Source organism: Phoenix dactylifera, chromosome 13 (assembly GCF_009389715.1).
Source record: "Phoenix dactylifera cultivar Barhee BC4 chromosome 13, palm_55x_up_171113_PBpolish2nd_filt_p, whole genome shotgun sequence".
NCBI lineage: Eukaryota > Viridiplantae > Streptophyta > Magnoliopsida > Arecales > Arecaceae > Phoenix > Phoenix dactylifera.
Window position 1 is genome coordinate 11,476,793 of NC_052404.1, and position 25,203 is coordinate 11,501,995.

General features: G+C 42.3%; 2 protein-coding genes across 3 annotated transcripts; one reads left to right on the plus strand and one right to left on the minus strand.

Annotated features, from left to right (window-relative positions):
- The first annotated feature begins 8,768 nt into the window (after positions 1-8,768).
- On the plus strand, positions 8,769-10,859 carry LOC103699288 (dof zinc finger protein DOF5.1-like). Of its 2 annotated transcripts, none has more exons than XM_008781324.4 (2): positions 8,769-9,161; positions 9,352-10,859. In XM_008781324.4, exons 1-2 carry the CDS (start codon positions 9,111-9,113, stop codon positions 10,360-10,362), a joined length of 1,062 nt encoding a protein of 353 aa, XP_008779546.2. In that variant the 5' UTR covers positions 8,769-9,110; the 3' UTR covers positions 10,363-10,859. The 2 variants fall into 2 exon arrangements, with proteins under 2 accessions (XP_008779546.2, XP_008779547.2); XM_008781325.4 differs by having other exon boundaries at positions 8,771-9,161; positions 9,355-10,859.
- A 9,521-nt stretch (positions 10,860-20,380) lies between these two features.
- Positions 20,381-24,828, minus strand: LOC103721975 (protein spotted leaf 11). Its single transcript, XM_008812370.4, is given in 8 exon segments — positions 20,381-21,389; positions 21,392-21,517; positions 21,520-21,624; positions 21,627-21,728; positions 21,731-21,908; positions 22,001-22,432; positions 22,609-22,725; positions 24,339-24,828. Coding segments are annotated over 8 exon segments (1,992 nt in total). The 5' UTR covers positions 24,648-24,828; the 3' UTR covers positions 20,381-20,766.
- Positions 24,829-25,203: the final 375 nt, after the last annotated feature.

Below are 25,203 nucleotides of genomic sequence, written 5' to 3' on the forward strand. Positions count from 1 at the left end.
GCTTGTGACTTGGCTTCAGCAGCCCGTGCAACATCAGTCCCGGTGGAAATTAGAGCCTGTTTGAAAAATTCAGTAGGATTGGACTGAATTTTTTATTATATTATAAATTTAAATCTATTTAAGTAAGGTCCGCATCAATTCAATCTCTCTTCGACGTAAATCCTACCAGATAAAAAAATCTCTATAGATTTTTTTCCGCTCATATTCTCATAAATAGGATTTAGGCTAATATTAGGATGGGCTTTTATGAACAAAGAGGCTGGACAGATTAACTAGCCCAATTCATATAGAATATCCATTTTAATGTTATTTTGATCCTCTAGAATTTCAACAAACAAGTCCTCTTAACCTTTCAGTTTAGAAACATTAGCAAAACTCTGAACCACCAACCTAAGAACCAGCTAATCATGTGTAAAACCTTGAATATGGGATTTGTTAGTTCATTTCGTGCGTATATTCTCAATTCACTTTCTTCCAATGAAGTAGAAGTGGTGGAAAATCTCAGAATATAAGAGAATAAACTGTCATCAATTGGTTTGCTTCGAGTTACTTCATAATTTATTTACTCAATGAGTTAGATAACCCTGAGCGAGTGAAACCGCAAAATGGTACAAAAAGCCATTGTGATTTAACTTCTAAAAGCTTATCAAGCAAGCTTCTTTATAAAAAGTATCGTTACACTAGTCTCAAATGTAGCGATCTCAGTTGGAGGAACTCAAATTCCTCCTGCCTTACTCTTGTTCTCCCATCAACGTCTCGATGACTTCGTCTTTGCGGTACACCGAGTCAACCGTGTGGATCCCCCCCACATACAAGGTGGCCGTCGAGATCGCAGACCAAATCATTGCAGATCGGAGGGTTGAAATTTTGCCGAGGAGTCCTTGACATCAGGGGCTCCCCTGAGCTAACTGTACTCGGGTTGATGGCGACCGCCCAAGCTGCGGTCCTCCACTTGGGGGCCAACGTCGATGTTCCGTCCCTGTTGTGATGACGCCTGCCCTACAACCGTGTGGCCCCATCCTGGCCGTCTAATCGGTGGACCTCATCCATGGTCCCGTGCCGGAAGTCCGCACAATCTTCGACACTCATCCAACGGTGGGCCCGGTCGGTTCGTCCCACCCATAATGCCCGTCATCAACTTACCGATAAACTGACAAAGCGGAGCGATGGACGGATGGGTTTATGGGCTCTTTAAATGGGGCCCACCATAAGGTTTCCCCTTCTTTTACGCGGTTATCCCCGGTTTGATGGCCCCCCTCTGACAGCGTCATTTTCCGTATAATAATTTCCGTTATTTTCCGGGGCTCTCCTTAATAATGGACACTGACGACTAACGGTAACAGTGAACTATAACATTCTATTTCTAACAATATATATCTATATTAAATACATATTTTTTTTCATAAATACTCTCTTAAAGATCGAATTTTACATGAATACCCTCATATACTCTTGTAAAATACTTATTTTGTTGCCTTACTTTTTTTTATCCTTAATTTTGTATATGTACCTACGCCATCTAACATCATTAAAAAACTAACGGTTTCAAATTAAAACGACTAAAATGGTGTAGATGTGTAAAAAAAAAATATTTATAAAAAAATTACGATGGATGATTAAAAAAATAATTTCAAAATTTTATTTTATGTTTAATTAAAATAAATATTGTTTTTATTAACGATATAAGAAAAACCGTATACTAGGGGCATTTATGCAAAAACAATATTTTACGAAGGTATAAAAATAAATATAAATTTTAAAAAAATATTCGTGCAAATTTAAATTTTTAGAATGAAAAAAATTCTTAAAAATATATACAACATTCTACACTTGAATCAGTTTTTTTTTTTTGTATAAACAAATTTTTTGCAGATATTATTAATATATAAATTTATTCTATTTTATTTTATTTATGATAAGGTGAAGAACGAACCGGATCTCTTTTGCTATATGGTGGTTGTTATAATATAATTAGATGATAATCTGATGATCGCCATGATTCAGTGACGTTATAGCAGTTATTATAATGTTGCGATGATTTAAATTTGAAACCTTGGACCGAGATACGTGAGTATGGATTGGAGGGATTATTTATGATGTGCCCGTCAATCAGAAGGTTCAGATGGCAGGTGTGGGTACAGTGTACAGCGGGATGTGGTCGCGCGCGACGAAGTCATATTTGTGATTAGGTGAGGCCAGGCGTCAACGTGGGTGGGGTTTCGACCAGCCCATAATATTCGGGCTGGGGCCCACAAATCAGACGTCCGGCAGCACTTCCCCGACCGGGAGCATCTGATGAGTTGTCCTCATCCTCTCCCGCTATATCCGTCGTTCGCTCTCTCTCTCTCTCTCTCTCTCTCTCTCTCTCTCTCTCTCTCTCTCTCATGTTGTCCGTGAGACTCTCGGCCTTTTCCTTTTTTTTATACTTCTTGCCCTCTTCGCTGCTCCAAGGAAAAATTTGGAAAGGGCTCCTCTGGTTTGTCCTGGAAATTTTTAGGTTGCTTCCCTTTAACTTTTTGGCGGTAGGATTTTGCTATAAGAGATAGCGATTTCACGTGGAATATGAACCGCAGGTCCGGTTGCTAGAAGTCACGCTTCAATTTTTGGAGGGTGGACTCCAACTGCACTTAAAATATGATGCAAGAACTCATTTGCCGCACGCTATAAGTCTTTTGGCATTAGTCGAACATTCAGACATCTTACCTTCATCGAAATAATCACCAAGGACCCATCTGTTCTCGGTCAATACTGCCTAATGCCACGAAACTTGATGATCTAATTCAAGGATTGTTCGATTCAGGCCGGAATTGTTAGATTATTGATTAAATTACTCATATCAAAGTAAATAATTTGATCAAAAACTAAGAAAGTCAACTCGATAACTAGATTGAGTTTTTATATGGATTGGTTATCCAACTCGATCGTATTTTTAGACCTATCCTGTTAGAAATATGTCATCTATGTTATGCACACTTAAACTTGTGTAGCTGTTATTAATTAGTACTTTATTTTTTATAACTTTAAATTATTTAATGTTAGATTTGATATTATTTTATACCAACTATTTTTTGGATTGGCTCGTGATCTACTCGCATCGTTGAAAACCTAGGTTTCTATGATTTGAAACTCTGGTATGTGTCACAGTGACTAATGGATTAATTACCGAATTGGCTGGAAACGGAGCCAATCAATCTCATTGGCACAAATAAAAAAAAAAAAGAAGAAGCTGGAAGTGAGAATGTGAAGAATTTTAACTCTAGATTTAAGAATGTTTTTAAACTTTACACTCTGCACAGAAATTATGGCATGAATAGATTGCATATAACATCCTACCCATATTTATCAAAGATTCATAGAGTTCCAGTTGTCTGAGAAAGTGCTGCATGCATGCTAGGACTTGTATGGATGACTTGAAGGTAGTGATCAAGATGCTGACAGCTTAGGTGGAAATGTTCAAAAAGGACACTGCATGGTGTTGAATTACCAGTACAAGAGGACGTGATGATGGCTAGAGTACATATGTTATGTTTTCAATAACAAGGTTCTTTGTTGGTTAGTTTCTTAGTACATATCTCTTTAACAAAAAAATGTTTATTTGTGTATATGCATAAAAAGTCGTGCAGGTGAATGGAAGTTGGCTAATGTGTCTTGGCATTGGCGCCATGATCGCAAATAAGTGCATAACTATCATCCTAATCCTATATTGAACTAACGTTACATCATCAGCCTAGTTACAAGGTTTAGTTCACCTGCTGATGAGCCGAGAGCCAGACCGGCAGATAGAGAAGGAATGGATTTGGAGGATGCGGATTCACCCGCGTGCGACGCTCTTCATCTGGAAGGTGGCATGGGGTTGCTTACCAACTAGGAGCTTGTTAGCATGGCGTGGGATGAGGATCACTCAGGATTGTGAGGTGTGCATAGATACCGAGGAGATTATTGATCATGTTCTGCTGCAGTGTTCCAGAGCCAGGAAGATTTGGAGGAGATCATCAGACCTATTGCCCCACTCAGTCGAGTTGGTACAGGATCTGATTCATTGGTTGAGGGTCTTCATGCGGAGGCCTAGTACTGCCGAGTCAGGGATTCGCTAGTGATGGGGACATCAGAGCTGATTATTTTTCCGCCTAGTCCACCATCTTATTTGCATATTTATTTTATTTTATTTCTGGCTTGTTTGCATTTTAGGGCTTATCTGTATTATTTTTGGACTTATTAGGAGTTATTTCTGTGTAAGGGGGTATTAAGTTAATTGTGTTTATTTGGGCTCTATATATAAGGGACTATTTTCATGATTAGGGTTTTAATGAAGGATTAAAGGTTTCCTCCCCCCGTCTCTCTTCCTCCCTTCCCGTCTCTCTTTTCCTCCTCTCTTCTTCTCCCTCTTCTCCTCCTCTCTGCTGCTCTTCCTCTCTTCTTCTCCTCCTGTTCTTCCTCCCTCTTCCTCTGTTTCCTATTTTAAAGCCACGGCAGTCATCCCAAGAGTGAATCATCACCGCTGCAGCCACCTCTCCTGTGACCGGATCTACATCAACTCATCGTCACCGCTGCAGCCACCTCTCTCGTGATCGGTTCTACATCAGCTGGGCATATTTGGCTTATTATATTTGGTTGGACAGGAATGCTAGCTTGTTCGAGGGCAGGAGGTTACCCCGAGGATGGTGGTGGACAGAGCGATACGTCATGCGAGGGAGATCACCATAGTTGCTGCGAGGTTCTCTTCTGGGATGGCCAGGGACATATGGGATACTCTTTCCACTGCCACAGCGCCCAGGTAGTATGTCGGTGGACGGATTGTCCGGAGGTGTTGGTTTTGTGATTAGAGATCATCTCGGAAGAATGATAGCAGCTGGTGGCCGTCGTACGCATGGACTTACTGCTGTTGGGACGGAGCTGCGGGCAGCTTGGGAAGGGATATCCTATGCCAGGCAGGTACTTGGTGCCGAGCGTTTATGCCTTGAGGGGGACTCCTCTGTGGTGATTGACAGGGTTCGAGGATTGGACAGATATAGTGATGGTCATCCTCTTATCCGTGACACTCGTAGGTTGGCTGATCAGGAGTTGAGCGATTTTCAGTCTTTACATATTTTTCGGAAGGCAAACAGTGCAGCAGACTAGTGTCACGCCCCAAGCCCGAGGCGCGGCAGACGCCGCACGCTCGCACGGCGGGCCGCGCAGGCGTGCAAGGCAGCAGATCATATCAAAGCAATCACAGATGCTTAAAACTGATATAAATATTTAAGTTGTTCAAAAGCAATCTTACAAAATTTCAAATAACATATACTGACGTAAGTCAAATACTCTAATCAATCTAACTAAAGGATCAATAACTGAAGAAATCGTCGGAAAATCTAGCGCACTCAATCCTGTGAGATCAAGCCTCTGGATCTGAAAAGTGGAGAAAACAGAATAATGAGCTACACTAGCCCAGTAAGCTACAAAATACCCCAAAGTGGGGTCAGAGCATATCAAATCAAAATGCAGGATAATGTCTGGAATAAATAACATCGTTTTACTGTTTTCAAAACTTATTATCATTTTTCCAAAAATATGATATCAGAATCTCAATATGATAGGCTACGGCCACGTAACCCAGTGGCATGGGTTGCACAAAGTGCCAAATCCACTATTTTTATCCACCGATGGCAGCCGGTGTTGCACAAAAGTGCCAAATCCACTATATTTATCCACCTATGGCAGCCGGTGTCCAGAAACCACTATTCTAATCACCGGTGGCCCGGTGTCGAAACTGGTTCCTCACATATTACAAGTCGACAGGTCCAACGTATAATCCCCATTGGCGGGGCCAGAACAGAACAAAACAGATCATAGCCATGCTGAGAATACATATATATAAAAACAGATTTCATAAATTTTTCAGTCATAGTTTACGGATTTCAAAGCATAATTTTCAAATAAAATTTAGCATGCCAGACCCATTTTATAGAATACAAAACATTTATCAGGATTTAATCTATTTATCAAATAATTTGAAAATCACACTCGAAGTATTAAGTTACTTACCTTTTCTCGCTTAATTCCTACTTCAGGTAGGCGGATCAAGTTCACCTGTTAACATTTAATTAATTTCTTTGTAAATTTCAGAGCTAAGCAAAACCAAAAGTAATACTATTGGACATGGCCCAACAGGGCTCAGAGTTGGCCCATAATGGGCATGGCCCGATAGGGCCCATATCGGGCATGGCCCAATTGGCCCGCATAGATCCAGCCCAATAGGGCCCCCAAAGTTGGTCTCTAATGGATTATTTATGCATTGCAGGGGCTAATACTTAATTATAGGGTACTGTTCTATAATAAAACTTTAGTGGAGGGACCAATCGAATACATTTAGGGACTCTTATGTAATAATCTTTCTTATAGGGATCAAACATAACTTGCAGAAGGCTCTTTTGTGAAATAATATAATGCCAAGGGTTTAACTGCAAAATTCCATTTATTGGCCAAATGGGTTCGGATTTCGGGTTCCGGGTTCGGGTTCGGATTCCAGGCTCGGATCTGAACTGGATTTCGGGTTTCGAATTTTTTTTTTTCGAGTTTCGGGTTGGGATCGGGCCCAAGTTGGGCCCGCGGTGAACAGGGCCCATGCTTGGCCCCGTTCGGCCCGTAAGGGCCATCATCTTCCCCAACCCCCCCCCCCCATGAACAGGGAAGATAGAAACCGAGAGAAGGGAGAGGAAAGAGGGTAGAGGGCCGGCCTGGGTGGCCAGAGGCTGTTGCCCGGTTGACGGCCAGCCGGCCGCAGTGGCGGCCGGCGGCCGTTGCGGTGGCTGACAGGGAGGAAGAGACCGAGAGTGGTCTCGGTTTGGGGCCAAAACAGAGGGGGAAAAATCAAGGACAAATGGAAATGGAACGAAGAGCCAAAGAAAGGGTTTACCGGCGGTCGACGGAGGCGGCGGATCCCGGCCGCAGGTGGCTCAATTCGGCGGTCAAGTGGCGGCGACGGCAGTGGGGCTTTCCGACAGCCAAAACAAATCTTGGAACAGGGGATGGCCCACGAAGGGGCTTCGGATGGTTGATCGGGCGGGAGGGCATGCCGGTCACCAAGGAGAGGAGGAGGAGGGAAGGAGGGAGGAGAGGCTTGGGGTGGCCCTAGGGGAAGGAATAGATGGGGTTTTATCGCCCCATCGTAACGGTCCTCCGCCGCGAAAATTGCGGCGGTCGAGCGAGATCCACGGCCGTGAATCGGCCGCGGATGGACTGGGAGGGGTGCCGCGGGATTCCCGCGGCGCCCTTGCCCCGTTTGCCCCCCCCCCCCCCCCCCACGGAGGAGCCGGAGAGGATCGCCATCGCGATCCTTTGTTCTGGCTCCTTCCCTAATTGAATCGGGGCTGAAGTCGGTGAGGGCTGCCGACTTCAGCCTCGTGTCTCACAACTGGGTTGCCTCCTATGTTGTCCGGCACTTCGGAGAGATCATATGGACATCGGTCGGAGAGATACCTCCTACTTTATACTCTTTTCTTTCTTCAGATATGGCTGGATGTACTCACGTTAGAGTATATGAAATGCCGTTTTTATCCACAAAAAAAATATGTATGGTGTTTGGCATCAAACTGGTAAATTATCATGTTGAGCTATATGATGTTTGCTCAAGTTGCCAATGTGGATTTTTTAAATTCTTTGTGAAGCTATCTGGATTTTGTTACTTCCTAGCACTCTTGGTGGTAATGATACACATCTGTGCTGTTTCTGCGCCATCTGTTTCGAACTCTTTAGGAAAGAGGACTCTACGATAAACTTAAAAGAGAAAAGTTTTATTGATTAATATAATCTTCTAAGGCTACTGCCCCATTCTTCTTAGAATTTGGAGTTACAAATCTATAATAAGAACTTGATTAGCGAACGTTCACAAAATATATTTGTGCAGCTGCATCAAAGCAGAAAACTTTCTAATGGCCAACAAAGTCAGAAGAAAAAGAATTTAGCTTTGAACGAATTAAGAACTCTTAATAACATATATACATTGAAGCATATATTGATATTTTAGGCTTTCCTTCTCAGCAACAATAGTCTAAAGCATTGGATTTATGCTGGACAAAGGTAGCTCCTCGCCCTTATCTATTAAATTATTTTTAGGAGCAATCCCTGCAAGCCTTCTCCATTTTTTCTTCCTGTTTGCTGCTGAGAACAGCTTGCTTTTATTCACAAAAAAAATGAGTTAGATCAAGTGAGGATATGTTATGCTGCACTTAGCTTAATATCACATTCATAGTTACAAGTTACAGTCATAAAGCTTTATAATATGAATATTTTGCAATCGGGTTTTCCACGTTCCTGACTTTAGCAAATAATTCACACAGAGCATGACATGTAGAAATTCCAGGTGTGCATTGCTTTCCGAACATTTTCTTAGAGAACTATATATGTAGAGTTTGGAGAAAGGAAAAGAATGAAAAAGCGAAAGCACAAAGAAAACATGGTAGAGGGCTATGATCTTCATATATATATATATATATATATATATATATATATATATATATATATATATATATATATATATATATATATATATATATATATATATATATATCCTACATGCAAGCTAGGAGAGAGGAGAGAGAGTCGAAGATGACCCTTCCACACCCCACCACCAAGCCCAACCTTTTTCCTTTTCGTATGTTTGCTTACTGTTCCACCATTTTTTTTACCATTTCACATTAAATAATAATAATAATACTATTAGGGCTTCCATGGACCCTCCCCCTTGTACCCGTTTCCTATCTCAACTTTCCATGCATGAAGTATCCACTCACCCCTCCCACTGATCCACAGCAATTCATTTAGAAACTTAGTGACTAAGGAAATCTCTCCCTCTCTCTCGCTCCGTCCCTCCCTCCCTCCCTCCCCGTATCAGCTCATTCAACCCTACCTCAGAAAATAAAAATATAAAAGCCACCACAGAAGAAAGGAAATAAATTCCCTCCTTTTCTTTTCTTTCTCCTTCTCTCTCTCTCTCTCTCTCTCTCGTTGCTTTCTTCTCTCTGAAACCCCTTGTGCGTGTGATTCTCCACCATCTATAAACCCCATCAACCTTTTGCAAAAAAAAAAGAAAAGAAAAGAAACAAAGCCAAAAATAAACCCTCCATCCAACCATGGTTTTTCCATCTGTTCCTGTCTACCTAGATCCGCCTAACTGGAACCTGGTGAGTCCCCTCCTCTCCTCTCTTCTTCCCTTCCTTCTTTTTCCCGAAGTTTCAACTTATTCCGTAGCTTCTTCATCAATAAAGCATAAAAAAAGCCAGAAATATTCTCACACTTTTCTCTTCTTGAATATACCAGTAACCATAATTTCCTTTATCTTCTGTTTTTTTTTGTTATCATCAATTGATGTAGCAGCAAGCGCATCATCAGGCCGGGAGCAGCAGAGGTGGCGGCAGCGGCGAGGCTTCCCAGCTCCCTACGGGAGCGGTCGCACCGCGCCCGGAGGGCCCGATGGCTGGCTCGATCCGGCCTGGATCCATGGCGGAGCGCGCCCGCCTGGCCAAGATCCCCCAGCCGGAGCCGGCGCTCAAGTGCCCGCGCTGCGACTCCACCAACACCAAGTTCTGCTACTTCAACAACTACTCCCTGTCACAGCCCCGCCACTTCTGCAAGACGTGCCGCCGCTATTGGACACGCGGCGGGGCGCTTCGCAACGTCCCAGTTGGTGGCGGCTGCCGCCGCAACAAGCGAACCAAGTCCGCCGGCAGTAGCTCCTCCAAGTCTTCAGCTGCCGCCACCGCCAGCGCTGCAGACCGCCAGGCCTGCGCCTCCTCTTCGACCTCCTCCACTGCCGCATCGGTCGGTATCGGCGGTGCAATCCCATCCAACCTCTCTATGCCGCCCCAGCTGCCGTTCATGGCTGCCTCGTTGCACCCACTGGCAGACTATGACGCGCCCAACATCGGGTTGAGCTTTGCCGGGATCCAACCGGCCGATGTGGTCGACTATCAGGTGGGGATCAGCAGCAGCTCGGGCGGTACTGGCGTTGGGTTGGAGCAGTGGAGGCTTCCGCAGATCCAGCAGTTCCCTTTCTTGGGAGGGTTAGAACCCACGCTGCCACCACCGGCACCAGCTCCTGGGCTTTTCCCTTTTGACGGAGAAGGTGGCGGGATCGTTGGCGGAGCGTTCGCCGGGCCGGTCCACATGAAGGCAACTGGCTCTGGGCTCATCACACAGCTGGCTTCAGTGAAGATGGAAGACAACCGACGGGGGCTCAGTTTGCCTAGACAGTACCCAAGCGTTCCCCGAAATGATCAATATTGGGGCGGCGGCGGCGGCGGCGGTAGCAGCGGCGGCGGCGGCGGCGGCTGGGCAGCAGACCTCTCGGGTTTCAACTCTTCATCAGCTGGCAATCTCTTGTAGTTCGTGGTAACCATATACTTGGAAGCTTAATTTTTTCAATGGCTTCACGGAAGGAACTGCTTGACTGGAGAAAGGAGAAGAAGCAACGGTAGCTGATTAGTCCTACAAAAACCTTTCTGAACTTGCATCGATCGGTCTCGATAGGTCTAAAATGGTGGGTGACATCCGTTCAACAAGTTGTGAAAAACTTTAGAAACGGTAGGCAGCTCTTGTCTTTGATTTATTTTGGGTTGGTGTTTTCCTACGTCTTTTTTCCCCCGTATCTCATAGTATGGTTGCAAAAATGTGGTGCATGCGCAAGTTCATGGAACTTGGTATCTCTGACATGCAGAGCTAGTTGTTACAAATGAGCAGGAGCATTGTGTTCTGGAATAATTATTTCCTGTGAACATCAGCACTCATTGTTTTGTCATGTGATGATCTCTGTCAACAGTAGCACCCCAATAGTTTTACAAGTATCTCTATGCGAATTGTTCATTGAAGTGTATGCTTATTTATCAGATGCAATTATAACTAACGTGGATGTGAGAAGCAGGAGTTGTGTCTGCTCTGGTGTGCTCAAGCAGGCTTCAGCATTTCATTGACCATGGAAGCTGGAAAACATAGGCTTTCTCAATTTAGACATCATTTGGGAGTAAATGTCATCTATGTTAGTATAATTTGAATATGGATTGGTTTAGATTCTTTTTTGACATGGTTTGGTATAGGAGTAGCCACGGTTTCGGCATTTCATGATCTTGCAACTTTAGTATTTAAAATAGCGCTCTCTCTCTCTCTCTCTCTCTCGCTCTCTCTCTCTCTCTCTCTCTCTCTCTCTCTCTCTCTCTCTCGCTGCCTATTCGTTCTTTGGAGTCTGGAAGGTGCAGCTACTCCCCACACTTTGGTATCTCTACCTTCACAGAAAACTCTAATTTGAGATGATGAAGCCTAATTTGACATAAAACTCTAATCTGAAATACTTCTCACAACTTTAAGATTGATGCAACCTACTTTGAAGCCTTTCCTGGTCTTTAAGTATGACCGCACGCAGATTAAAGCTCTGTTGCAGCATTCTTCTCATCTTTTTAACACATTGCCAACTCGCGCACTCATCTTTGACCAGCATTTCTTTCATGTAACTTTGTATTCATTCATGCGCTATCATGCATTGCACATTTGTAGTATTTTAGAGATAGATTGCCTGCAAACTCAGTTGGTCTATAACGTTATGTTCTGATCATTTGGAGGCCGAAAATTCCCTATTCCGCAATCGAACAAAAAAAAAAGAAGCCCTAGTATTACAGATCCCACCATTTCAATGTTATGTAATGTTATATTGAATCATCGAGTCTGTCTTTCTAATTCCACTTAGCATTTTGTAGGGCATGTTCTTATATAAATACATATAACATAATACGTACATACATTTATATAATGTATGTATATATATACTATGTCTGAATGTAGAGAGAGAGAGGAGGGGGGGAAGAGAGAGGGGGGCATGGAGAAAGAGTTGGGGGGGGGGGGGGGGGGGGGGGGGGGGGGGGGGGGTGATGATCAATTATTTGATATATTTAAGTTTGTTTAAAAGATTAGAATTAGTGCTAGGAGGAAAGTATATATATTGCGGCCATGGACTGCATCTGTTCTCTTTAATCTCCAATGGCTATTTGTGCTCATCGGCTACCAAACCTATATTGATGTGCATACATGGACATCCCCACACACAAACAGGAGACAGAGCGGCAACCACTTTATTTGAGCAGTACGTTGTTGGATTGATTTGGGCTCTGCCTCGAATCACTGCTTTTCCTCACTTTTTTCCTCTTTAATCTGACCCATCATTTAGACTCTTATTTATTTACTCGGCCCTGTACCAAAGCCGCAAATGTGGTGACTGAAAAGAAGCCAAGATCTCACTAAAATCCATGCAGCCCCAAGAATCCGTTAGAATATTGTAACCTAAGACCGATGCCAGTCGTAGAAGCATACCCTCACGCACACATGCACTGAAACAAAGAAAAGCAAAGAAAACAAAAAATACCAAAGAAGCAAAAGAATAGGGAAAGAAAGCGCAATGGTGAAATGCCCAAAGACACCCTCCTTTGTTTTTATGGGTCCGTGCCACAGGGAATCTGGGTTCTCGTCTGCTTTCGCGAGGACCAAGGCAGTCTCTCCCTTCCCCCACCCTTAGTGAGAATAAAGGCAGACTGCCCACGTACAACTAAAAAGGGAGGGAGGAGGGAGGAGAAGCGATATCAGTAGATATGGAAACCTGGGGGAGAAATGAGAAGAGAGAGAGTGAGGAAAATAAAGCAAGGGAAAGAAAGGGGTGTATGAGTGGTGCAATCCAAAGGAGAAGAGGCTCGGAATTTCAAGGTAAATGCCAAGATGCAACCCTTGTTGGGGCTGCGAGCAGTAGCCCACACGGTTATAGAGAGGGGATGATCTTGGTGGTGGATTTGTGGGGTTACACCAAGAGAGAGACTAATAGGCGTGAGAGGGGGCCGGTCATCTTCTGTTAAGGGAGCAGCTTTAGCTTTATGAGTTGGCCCTCCTCTCCTTGGTGAAACAGGAAAGGAAAAAAAGAGAGAGATGGAGAGTGGGAAAGAGATTCCCATGCTCTCTGCTTCACGTTGCCTCGCATGAGCACCATCATGGCCGTCATCGTATGCGATCCGGTCTGCATTAGATTCCAAGTATGTAATATAGTATATATTATGCTTAACGATGGAGATCTATCTCCCTGTATAGCTCCAGGAGAGCTCACGGATGGTGGTCCGCGGTCTTTATCTTATGTACATTAGTTGTGTTGGTTTCTCTTTTCTTCTTCATATATGGGGTGTCGTGCCTAAGATGAGAGTAAGTTGTGAAATATAAAAATAAGGTGATATTAAAGAATGGAATGTAGCGCTGACAGTGTTCAGGTATTTCTCTGAACTGAAGGAAAGTATGCAAGAGAAATAAAGCAAGAGCAGCAGGAATAGACGAACTGTTTCGTGGTTGGTCGTGAAGCATGGGCCTGGCCTTAATTAGGACACCCTTTTATACACTAGGAAGTAAACAGATATATGGTTGTCAAGGGGTCTTAATTAACTACACTGTAAGCCGAGTACTGTTGTTACTGCACCCGAGCAAACCGGCAACCAGCACCAACCAGGTTCGGTGAATCATCTCTCCATGGGTTCTTCCTTGCATTCAAGTATCAAATGGTGTTTATATTACAACTATGTGCGGTTGTTGAGCTCCCGTATTGATTTCAGCAATGGACTGTTATGATTGTATGGATGTAGACAAGTGAGTATCTGCATTACAGAGAGTAAAAGATAGGAAATGTAGAGAAAGAGAGAGAGAGAGAGAGAGAGAGAGAGAGAGAGAGAGAGAGAGACCTTGAAGAGCTATTCAGTTCAATCAATAGACAGGATATGATTCAATCAATGAACTGACCTTTTATTTTACCATCCCGTATCTCTCTCTTCTGGCTTCTTGCATCCTAACTCTCTGCAAAGGTGATATTTTCGGAAGCTTCGATCAGAAGAATTCCCTTGCTATAATTACTAGCACTACGAAGTATTATTATATAGAAGCATGTGCTTAGTTGGCAGTTGACTCTCATTGTGACATGGATGTTCAGTTAGACGTTTTGTCCAACAGTAGAATCTTGTAACCTTTAATTGAATTGTCTCAGGGTTAGTCGATGAGAAAACAAATAAATAAAGGTGGCATATATCGATAGCAATCCTAAATTTTATTATCAGAATTCTTAATTCTTAAAGAGATTTGAGTAGGTGAAGGATGTAAAAGGGTTGCCTAATTATTTAATTTTTGGGAACATTTTATTGCTGTCCAAGGATGCCTTGAGTCAATTCATCGTTTTTAGCATGGACTAAGTACCTTCTTTCTTTCATTGAATATGAATATTTTAAGTCTAAGAATATTAATCTTGTTCATTGTCAGTAAGATCCAAAATCTTTCGTTGATTACATGTAATCTTTCAAATAATGGGTATGCTAGGCATGTCACCGGACCGCAAACTTAGACTTCAAATTAATACAATAGCCAACCATATATGAACCCTAATTAAGCCGATTTCCACTGTATATATAGGCCGGTATCGCTGATACTAAATTAGTTTATATAAAACTAGAACAAGTTTAATTGGATATATTTGGCAAAACTTGTTCAAAAAAACAAACTAACAAATCATAAAAACCTCAGTATCCAGCTTTTCGAGAACATACCGAAATCAAGTTTTGTAGTCTAGATTTGGCTGTTCAGCTGTCACTGTTGCATGCGACCTTTGGTTAGGTCTCCAAGTATCCTCAAGGAGCCAAAAGATTGGGATAACAAATAGAGGACTTAGACGTCAAGAACAATCAAAGCAAAATAGAATAAGGCAGGCCAGTCCAAAACAAGAGCTTTGTCGTCTCCACTACTGATTTGATGGTGGAATGTTGGATCGTGGGGGTTGCTTGGAAGGAGCCTTCACGTTGATAAGGACGGGGTTTGAGTGTCGAGGGTTTGTGGGGTTGATGGCACCCGCGAGCTTTTCTTCTGTTTATTTGCATGGCATCATCCCCACTATAATCTTGTAGGCCATGAGGCCGATTGCATGTGTGCAGGACAAGCAAGTTTGGAGGCAATCAAATATTCTTAGGCATATATCTTCTCATCTATTTAGAAATTAGTGGCTGCATGGCCTCTATCTTTTAACCCATCTACAATAAGTAGTTGATCTTTGATCACAAAGTTATATATGTTTTAGATTTGTTTTAGAGGTTTGCAAGAAAGATCGAGTACATACAATATTTATATTCACCTTAAACTCGAGAGGTACAGGTCCTGAGTCCTAACACTGAGCGCACATAGCCCGATTGGCTCTATCAGTATTTGCTACGTGCACCAAGAAATCCTTCACTGCCCATCTCGGTTCATGTCAGCACGATTCACTCCACATAACCTTACATATGTGTAAGAATTGTACATCGATAATTTGAGAGAAGTTTCTTTTAGAATTCCTTATAAGCTATTGCCTGACCCAGTCAAAGAGCATCAAGATCTCCAAGAAATCTTGGCCGCTTTTGAGTCAAAAAGAAGGAACGTAGAGAGAGAGAGAGTCTGCCATGGCATTGCACTCGTCCTGTAACTTCTTACTGCTCAATGCTAAATCCTTTTCTACCCAAAAGTTAAGTATCGTATTTTTATGGCTTGGCTTGTCCTCTTGTGTCTGCTTGCATGTTTACTTTTTCTTGCGACAACCCTCTTTTTTTTTCCTCCTCTCTTTCTCTTTTGATGTTAACTTTTTTTTTTAATTTTTTTCCTTTCTTTTATGATAAAGATAGGCTAAAGGGGAGCCATCCGGCTTTCATTAATATAGACAAAAGAATTTATAACCCGGAACAGAGAACAAAATCACACAATGGAAGGGTCTTTTGTTTTCAGTTGGGGCATATGTATCCCACATTCGCACTCGATTACCATCTCCTATTTTATTACCATCACAAAGTTGGTCACCATGGGATTGAGATCGAGCGGTCATTACTGTTATAGGATCACTTTTGGATCTCATCGCCCTAAAGTTTCTTTTGGTGCACCGAACCTGTCACGATGTAACAAGTTGGGCCAAGTGGACCCTTGTCATGGATGATGGGTGTGAAGGTCGGTGCCGTATCCTCCACATTACTTGGCTTCTGATCACCCTCTTGAACCTTTGTGGAGTTTGTAGACAGGGAGAGCTCTCGTGGCCCAACCAGCCACCTGGCAGCTGGGAGGACACATTTTGATGACAAAATGCTATGCTTAGCTGAGACGAGTGTGGATGGTGGGGTGGAACCACATATATTCTTGTCGGGTTCGACAAAGATCATGCATGCATATTCAGTTGCAAACTAATTAATTATACCAACAAAAATAGTAGTTTAAGATTGAAGCAATTAAATAAACAAGGAACAATAAATATATATATAGAAGGTGCATTATATTTTCTCAAGATGGATATGGTTGTAAGGAAAGCAAACAACCTTGCTGGTATTGTAAAACATATGATATAAGGACTAATGCATCGCAGGAGCAAAGGGTACAAGATAAGATTAAGTTCAACAGCAAGGCTGGCAGCGTGTCGAGAAAAGAGAGAGTCTTGATTCTCTTGACTCATTTTTTTTCATCCAATTATTGCTTTTCTTGGAAGAGTGTGGCATAAATAATTCGACATGATTGAGCTTTTAGCATTTTCTTTCTAACTTGTGAACAGCGCAATGTAATACAATTATGATGTTCTAAGGTTTGTCCGAGTGCGCGAAGATAAGTTTTTTCTATTCATGACTTTTACCCTGAAAAACAGTAATTTCCATTCCTGATTTTTACCCTGAAATGCATGATTCTCCGGTCTTTCTCTAATCTAAGTTGTCTTGTAAATTTTTGAACTTTCGTGGATCTTGTAACTTCTTGTTACCCCCGGCATCAAATAACTTTTAAACCCAAGATACGCCAAACCAGACCGAACCGTCCGATTTGGCCTGTACCAAGCTAACCCGGTGCAAAATCGGGTCAGTTCGTTTATTAGAATCGATTCCGGCCTCAAACCGGCCGGAAAAGGCTGGAACTGGCTAGAACCGACCTTGAACCGGCCGAAACTGGTTGGTTTTGCTCGAACTCGGTGCGAACTGTCTAGTTTGTACTGAGTCGACTTAGATCGAAATCGGGCCCCCTCTCTCAAAGATATAATCGAGAGATGCTTAGACAAGGCCACTACGTTACCCAATTGATCGATCAAAAGGGTGACATACATCATTCCAACATGGTGAGGCAGAGAGTGACACAAAGGGTAAGCAGGCAGCGAGTGACACGGAGGATAAGAAGGTAGCTGCCCAGCACACCTAAAAAGAAAAACAAAAGGCACCTGTAGCCTCAATGGAAAGTATCGAGGAAGAGCTAGTTCATTGATCTGCTGGCTAGGAAGAAAATGGAGAACATGAGACTGCCATTTATGAAACACAGTCGTAGGGTAGTCTTCGATTCACCAGTGAATCCTAGTTTATGCATGCTATACAGGATAAGGGACCACGGTGCATGATTTGGTGGATCCCATGAGGATCTGATTGCATATAAAAGACAGGCTCCTTGAGGTCATTCACGAGATCACAATACAGTTGTAGATGACCTCATACGTAAACTAGGATCCATAGACGTATCATATTTCAAGTCGTATACTAGATCTTATTACTGCAGCCACAACAATCTATGATCCATACGAATATAGATATAGATATGGTACGTCTGAGGCATCTTCCGGTAGCTACTATCCTACGCAGTCTGGAGTATCTTATAGATCGGATTTTGCTGCAGATAGGCTCCTTTACAACTATTTTATCAGTCAGTTTATAAGTCATAGGACATCTCTCGGAGCTAGAACTTTAGCGAGAGATCCGAGAGTGCTGATAACCCGAAGCGCGTTCCTTATAGGATGAATATATAAGACTACAACGCTGCTTCGTTAGAGAGATGAGCTGATATGTCTTCAGACTGTACTAATAATCTGAATATCTACAAAAGGCATCGCCATTTGATGAGTTTTTAGATAATCGTATATATGTTGTACTTTAAATATATGTAATTGATTGTATTATTTTAAATTTTTACCTCACTACTTGATTTGAGAATATTTCTTGTTGCTTATTGTAGTATGCAACATCTCACTAATCATTTTATATTTTGTATCATTTTGAAACAATAAAATACATTATTTAGGTTAAACTAGAATCATAAAAATATTAAACAAATATAAAAAAATAAAAAATAAAAAATTAGACTTAAAATTATTGAAAACGTTTAAAAAATTTGATTACCAATTAAATCAACTTGAAAAATTTCCAAAAAAACGAGTGTGTCGGTGTGGAACCAGCACTCCCAAGCGTACCGTGTGTCGGTACAATACCGAACTGATATTGTACCGACCCGTCCACCGACTGGTACGAGTCTCGGTACTGGTTCGACGGATCTTACTAAAACTTCTTATTCTCCCCCCCCCCCCCCCCCCCCCCCCTCTCTCTCTCTCTCTAAAAAATAAATAAATAAATCTCTTTTGTTTTTGTTCTTTTGTTTTTTCTAAGGGAATTAACTCTAAAACTGTAGAATCATCCCAACATGTCATGCTTCACAGGGCCAAGCAATATGTAATTTTTACACATCTTTTGAACGATTCCATTTCTTTCTATGTAAACAAAGGACTAAAAAACATTCGACCATTTTGATCATCAACAAATGATCGAAAACATCACTTCCATTGTTCACTTATGCAAACTCAAAAATTTTGGCATTTAATATGCTTGGACTTGCTCCGAACAAGAACACTTCTTCCAACAACAACAGCATGACAACTGCCCTATTATTTAAAGTTGGATTACATTATCTTCGTTTAGCATATGCCTGGGTCTGTTGGTGGGCATTCCTTTCCTCGTCGAATGCACTGGAGGGAGATCTCAAATTGGAACCCAAATGATAGCATTTCCCAACATACTTATCAAGAAAAAAGAGAGTGAGAAATTCATCTGTTCTCACCCAAGGCTTGGGAACAATGAACATCACTTTTCTTGGTAATCATGACATGCCATTATATGGTCAAACCACAAAGGATAGATTGTTAACTGTGTGAACGAAGTGATGTAAAAGGCAATCCAGGATCACCCTTTCTCCACACCTGCATCAATTAATGCTTCGCGTAAACTCGATATCCAACACTTCAAATACTCTCATCCTTCTACCTACTTCAGTGCACCAATGATACTAATTCCTACTCTGTTCTGAGTTACTCCACTGTGGCGAAGACCAAGCCATTTGGCCCTTTTGGAATGACCGTAAGTGAAAGAAAGCAGCCAACGGTCCTTATCACAGCTAGTTGTGGCTGCCATCAGCTTTACAAATCGATATGTGCCATTCATCCGCATGACCCCTTAGTGATCACCAAGCTTCAAGTCATAGCGTTACTTCAAAATAGTCAGTTGACAATTCACCTGACTTCAAAGAATACAGACAACTTTTATCCAAACAAGGCTTTGGACTTGTACGTGACATAATTGTCGCAAGTGTTTTGCAGTAATCTTGCTTGATACTGTGAAAATATGCATCATACGCATATGATGTCTTACTATTTTACCTAACACAGTATCCTGACGTTTCACCTGGAGTAAATAAATCCAAGTTTCCATTTTCATTTCCTTCCACCAGCCCAGCATCAAAAAACTCAAAACAGAACCATAAACCGCCAAGCAAAAGAGGGAGAAAAAAAAAGCAGTTACATATTCAAATGATCGACTTTTATTAGCTGAGTTGCGAGCGGCATACCGGTGAAGGCAGGCTGCATGGCAATGCGAACAGTAGTTGCTCAATCTATGCTTTAAGTCCAGAAATCATCAGCAAGTCTTTCCTCCTACCTGTCGTTTGTCCTGAATGGACCACAGGTGTTTCTAACACTCCTATGAACTCCTTTATAGCCTTCAACCTGAATCATGATGGTCTCACTCTCACAGGCTGGTTGTAACAGCCACTTCATTGTATGTTCCTGTACTCAACAGGCGTATGATGATTTATTTGCCAATCACCATGGAAACTTTAGAAAAAGAAAAATCCAATAAATATTGCAGGTTTTTTGCCCAGCACTGCCAAAGAAGACCATGCAGTTTTCGACCATGTCTTATTATCAGAATCTTTATTGCATGATTTCATAACTTACAACAGTTGTTGGTGCAGTTCAGTTTCTTAAGATCACCCGGACAATAGCTTTCCTGGAATGAATTTCAAAATGTTTACCTGATACATACAATCAGAATCTGAATTTAAATCTTCAAGCTATTCCCTGTTTGTTCCTCCTGCCTTTCACTTGTTGCAATAATAAAATAGTTGATCGAACCCCCAGTTCCGAACTGGTCATCAAATTTGAGACAAGCATGGAAGGCAAGTTTAATCAACCATCCTTTTAAGCCAGCTGCAGCAGGACAGAAAAATCCAACCAGAAAAAATAATGAATCAAAGTAACTCTCATATATAAAAGAATCAAAGTAACTCTCATATATAAAAGAATCAAAGTAACTCTCATATCTAAAAGCTTTCATCAGTATTCCTTAAATAGACATTTGGTGAAACCTTAGATCCGGATCCCAATTTGGCAAAATCGGAGGCATTTTCTCCATAAAAAACAAGGATGCTACCTTACAACATGGACATAGTACATTCCATGGCTGACTCTTCAAGACTCGTTATCCTTCCATTTCCTTACTCTTGAAGGCTCTATAAAGTTACCCTCCCCAGCTCAAACATTACAAGAAAGCATAACTTAACAAATCAGACTGGCAGGTGATCTTCCACCTCCCAGCGTCCAAATCAAAACAACCACCCTTTTCACCACAACAAACAAGCCAGCAATAAAATACCTTATCTATCAAGAAAGGCCGCCAAAGATGGAGACCTTGACTGCTCCGCTCGAGTCTGTGCCTGTCCCCGTGCCTGGGACTGAGCCTGAGCATGAGCTTGCTTTTGCTGTTCCAGGAACCTGTTCATGCACTGAAGCAACTGTGCTGCTTTTCTTTTACCCCCGTCTGTGCCACTCTGTGCCAGTTCCTCCAATGGACCCATCACCCTGCAGTCCCATGCCTCAGCCAAATGCTGCTGCTGCTGCTCCCCATTACAATGGTGCACCAGAACAGCTGCGGCATTCTCTTTGTTCCTAGGTGACCCACTTCTTATAACCTCCACCAGCACGGGCACTGCCTCATCAGCCCCAATTGCCAAATTCCCCTCAAGATGGCTTGACAGGATGGCCAACATAGCAAGTGCCTCATTCACCATTCCTCCTGGCTCTGTCAATAGTCCCATGGGTGTTGGAACCACGCGAGCGCTCACTGACTTTCCCTTGTTATCTTGGTATATGACCAAGTTGAAGAGTGCTGTTGCTGCATCCTTCTTCCCTCGTTGGCTGCCATCACTTAACAGCATAACAAGGGGTGGGATTGCCCCAGAAGCCACAATTATTACCTCATTCTCATCAACAACTGAAGGCTGAAGAGGGTGGCTGCAGCATTCTCCCATGCTTCCATGCTGCCCCTCTTTAACACGTGAACTATTTCGGGCACAGTCCCTGAGGAGATTATTTTCCCCTTGTTCTCCTCGCAGATGGAGAGGTTAGAAGAGCAGTAACTGCATGCTCCTGGGTCCATGCATCAAATGTAGATGGTAAACTCACAAGAAGAGATATAGCCCTGGCCTCAGCTATACAGATGCAGTTGTCAGCATGCGCTTGGCAAGGAGGCGAAGCTCGCCGGCAGCTAATCTTTGGTCTTCAATGTTTTGGGAAGATAATTTACAGAGAAGTTCAATAATTTTGGCACATTCACCCAAGAAGCAGGCTGAGCGGAGCGCTTAGGTGGATCCATGCCATTGACCTCGCACCACTGAGCTATGAAGCTGCAGAGGACATAGTTTGGGGTTAAGGATGTGTTGGGGAGCTTCTGCTGCTTCTTCGGGCATGTATCATGGCCAGCCTCCAGCCATTTCTCAATGCATCGCTGGTCATAAGTCTGTAAAAATAATGTAAATATATGACTGGAAACTTTGAAGCATGTGAAAAGTGCATGCCAACGGAGGAAAAGATGAAGAATCATTCAAAGACCTGCCCGGCGGCCACAGTTACTGGATCTTTCATCAGCTCCAATGATATGGGGCAGCGAAAATCATCTGGAGTGACAGGAATTTTGGACTTCTCATTGGAGGGAAGAACCTTGAGATCTGCTGCTATTCCTATTTCTGCATTCTGAGTCTGCACGAAATCTTTAATAATCTTCAATAGCATTGACAACTTTTCGATGATCACTTGGGGATCTCCACCATTGGCAACAACAATTTCATGCAATGCAAGTGATTCTTCTTTGAGATCAGATATGGTCATTAGCTGTAACCTTTCTGCTAATCTCCTTAGGACAGCTGGTTTCACATTAGCATCACTGCTCATACTGTAAACAGATAAAACATCATTGTAAAGCTCATCATCAGGTGTCTCAAACTGTTCTTTGGCCCTTTTGAACTGAGTATGGACAAGTTCAACCTGGATAAAATCACATACTCATTAAGCATCACTTAAAAAAGGATCTGGGTCTCCAGTCATTGCAAAAGTGCGGAGAAAAAAAATTGAAATTACGAAACCACGTCAAGCTCCGTAGGAACAAGTGTTTGCCGATAATAATGTTAAAAGGGAACATGTTTCTTAATGGATGATTCTACCTGTTCTCTAACTTCATTTGATATGTCAAACTCATCCAAGGAAATCTCACGCAACACTTGTTCCAGTTGAGCAGTAACTTCCAGGAACTTTTTCATTATTCAATCCCTCTCCAGAACCTGCAAATATGTAGACAGATATCGGTGATTATGGCATTGCACCAAATATGCAACATGCAAGCGCAAGCACACAGAGTAATCTTACAAACACATCATCATCTTCTGTTCACGCTTCCCTAATCAGAGGGTAGTTCACACAATCATGAGTTACACATTGAAATTTAGCATGTTTACAAAAGAGAGGCTGATATCTCCTTTCATAAGCTTCAACTGCGAAAATTACATTCACTAAAAGTCTGAAAGATGTTGCAAGAAGACATGCAAACCAGCACAAGATAGTTAAACAAGGAACTCTATGCACGCCAAAATGCCATTACAAAGCTTAATCCATGCCCACAGCAACAATCACAGAGCCTTTGTTTCTGGTATCCGTATGATCATTTTAAAAGACAAAAAAGGGGAAATTTGTATGACATGGAAACAGTCTTTTCATGGTAGGAAATTGTAGCTTCTAGCTAGTCAAAGATGCATCTGTTTGAGTAAATGTGCTTGACAATATATAACTATGTAAGCCACTAACTTGCACCTTTCATTCTATATCATGTGCTTTTCTTTAAGCTTCTGATGGCCGTTCAAAAAACTTTCTTAACGATGTACACTATAACAGAAGATGAGTCGCAGAAAAAGGTCAGATATCACGAGACACTAGATTAATGCCCAAGCACAACCCTTGACCTACCAACCTATTCAATTAAAGAATGACACTCCATATGCAAGTCAAATAGTGCAACAGTTGCCACACAGCACAGTAATCCAAGCTTCAAAAAAAAAAGAGCCCTTTAACATTTTAACATGTTCCTGAAGCAAGCTTTACATAGACATATAAATTTCTAAGCCTGAAAAGATAGCATTTCAATAAATCCACTGTCAGGGAGACTATCTTCATGATCAGAACATTTCCAGAAAAGAACCATAGAAGCTCCGACATTATGGCACTCTGGATTTACAGTGGACTCACAAAAATTCGCTCAAATTAGATAATCTAGAAGACCCCAAATCCAAAATCAGGGACACAAAAGTTGAATTAATATGAAATTGTGTTGTTACATCCAGAATCAAAGTTTCGGCATCCTTTGATGTCGACCTGTTTAAAAGATTCTTCTGACAATTAATCTCATCTTCAACTTACATCACCATTTTTGATATTTATAAGTTGTCCTGGACCGGATTCAAAGTCGAAATCTATGGAATTAATGCCATCAAAGGCAATGGAAACACTACAGAACCACAACATGAAGTCTTCTCTCCCTTGAAACTACATAAGTTGCAGTCTAGATATCACAAGATATACAAATTTTCAGCCAAAATACCTCCAAAGATCGGCATCAGCTGAAAACCCTAGATACTCCCGACCCTAGTTGCAGCGAGCGACAATTCAAGCAAAAGCCAAGAACCCCTTTTTTCTTTGCTGAAATGGAGACGCTTTCAAAATAAAAAAGAAAGAAAAAAATATCAGATCGATCATGACCGAATTCAAAGTAAAAGTTTTTTTTTTTTTTGTTTAGCTGAAACAATCAATACGAAGATTTCAAGAAAAGAAAAGATAAAAGAAGCCGCATTCCACGGAAAAGAGAAAAAGATTAACTGAACAATACCACGGGTCATCGGCATACCAGGAAGATCTTGCTCCCTTCGCTCCCCAGCCGGAGGAGCTCCTTGGCCGAGTCGAGAGCGCGCTTGAGCGGGGACAGCGACCGTGCCGCCCGATCGGGGACGGGGTCCTTTCTCTCCTTGAGCTCCTCCAGCATGGGCGGCGGCAGCTTGATCCGCCGCGCCAGGTTACAGAACTGCTTCTCGTACGCGTTTCGGTAGTCGGAGACAGCCGGGATCTCTTCCACCGCCTCCACCAGCTTCTCCACCACTGCCACCGTCTCGGCCCCCGCTGCCTCCGCCACTGCCGCCCCATTATCTTCGTCCTCCATCGCTCTCGCTAACAGCAGACCGCCGCCGGATCAGATCGGGCTCTGCTCCACCGACCAAAATCTATAGACCGATCGAAATCGACGTAGAGATAGAGGGGATTGCCCCCGAGTTCGGGAAGGCACCGGAAAGATTATGGCTACGAGAGGGTTTGCATGCCGAAAAGGGAGGGGAAGAGGAAGAGCAGCAGGATCAGCTGGTTTTTTTTTTTCTTTCTTTATTTTTTTTAAAAAAAAATTGTTACGTGCAAATTCTTTCAATATTAGAGGTGGCTTTTTATAAAATATTTATTTTATATATTTTTTTTCCCTTTTTGCGTATCCATACCATCACTGAGAAAAATAACAGTTTACCACCAAGGTGGTAGCAAAGTAGGAACGAGGCATTGATTTCACCAAAGTGGCCCAGGCTCGAAATGCACGGGCATCGATTAAATGCAAGGACCTGATGCTCCCCACTTGGTTTGCCCACAGGTAATGTTTTCCTCGCCCTTCTTCCCTTCTCCTAAGCAAAAAAAAAAAAAGAAAAAAAAATAGAATTAAAATAATTAAAATATTT

Bases quoted from the DNA above. Each gene is read 5' to 3' on its own strand.
- LOC103699288 (XM_008781324.4), top strand. From the start codon at position 9,111: ATGGTTTTTCCATCTGTTCCTGTCTACCTAGATCCGCCTAACTGGAAC. The intron at 9,162-9,351 runs GTGAGTCCCCTC...CAATTGATGTAG, and splicing joins ATCCGCCTAACTGGAACCTG to CAGCAAGCGCATCATCAGGC.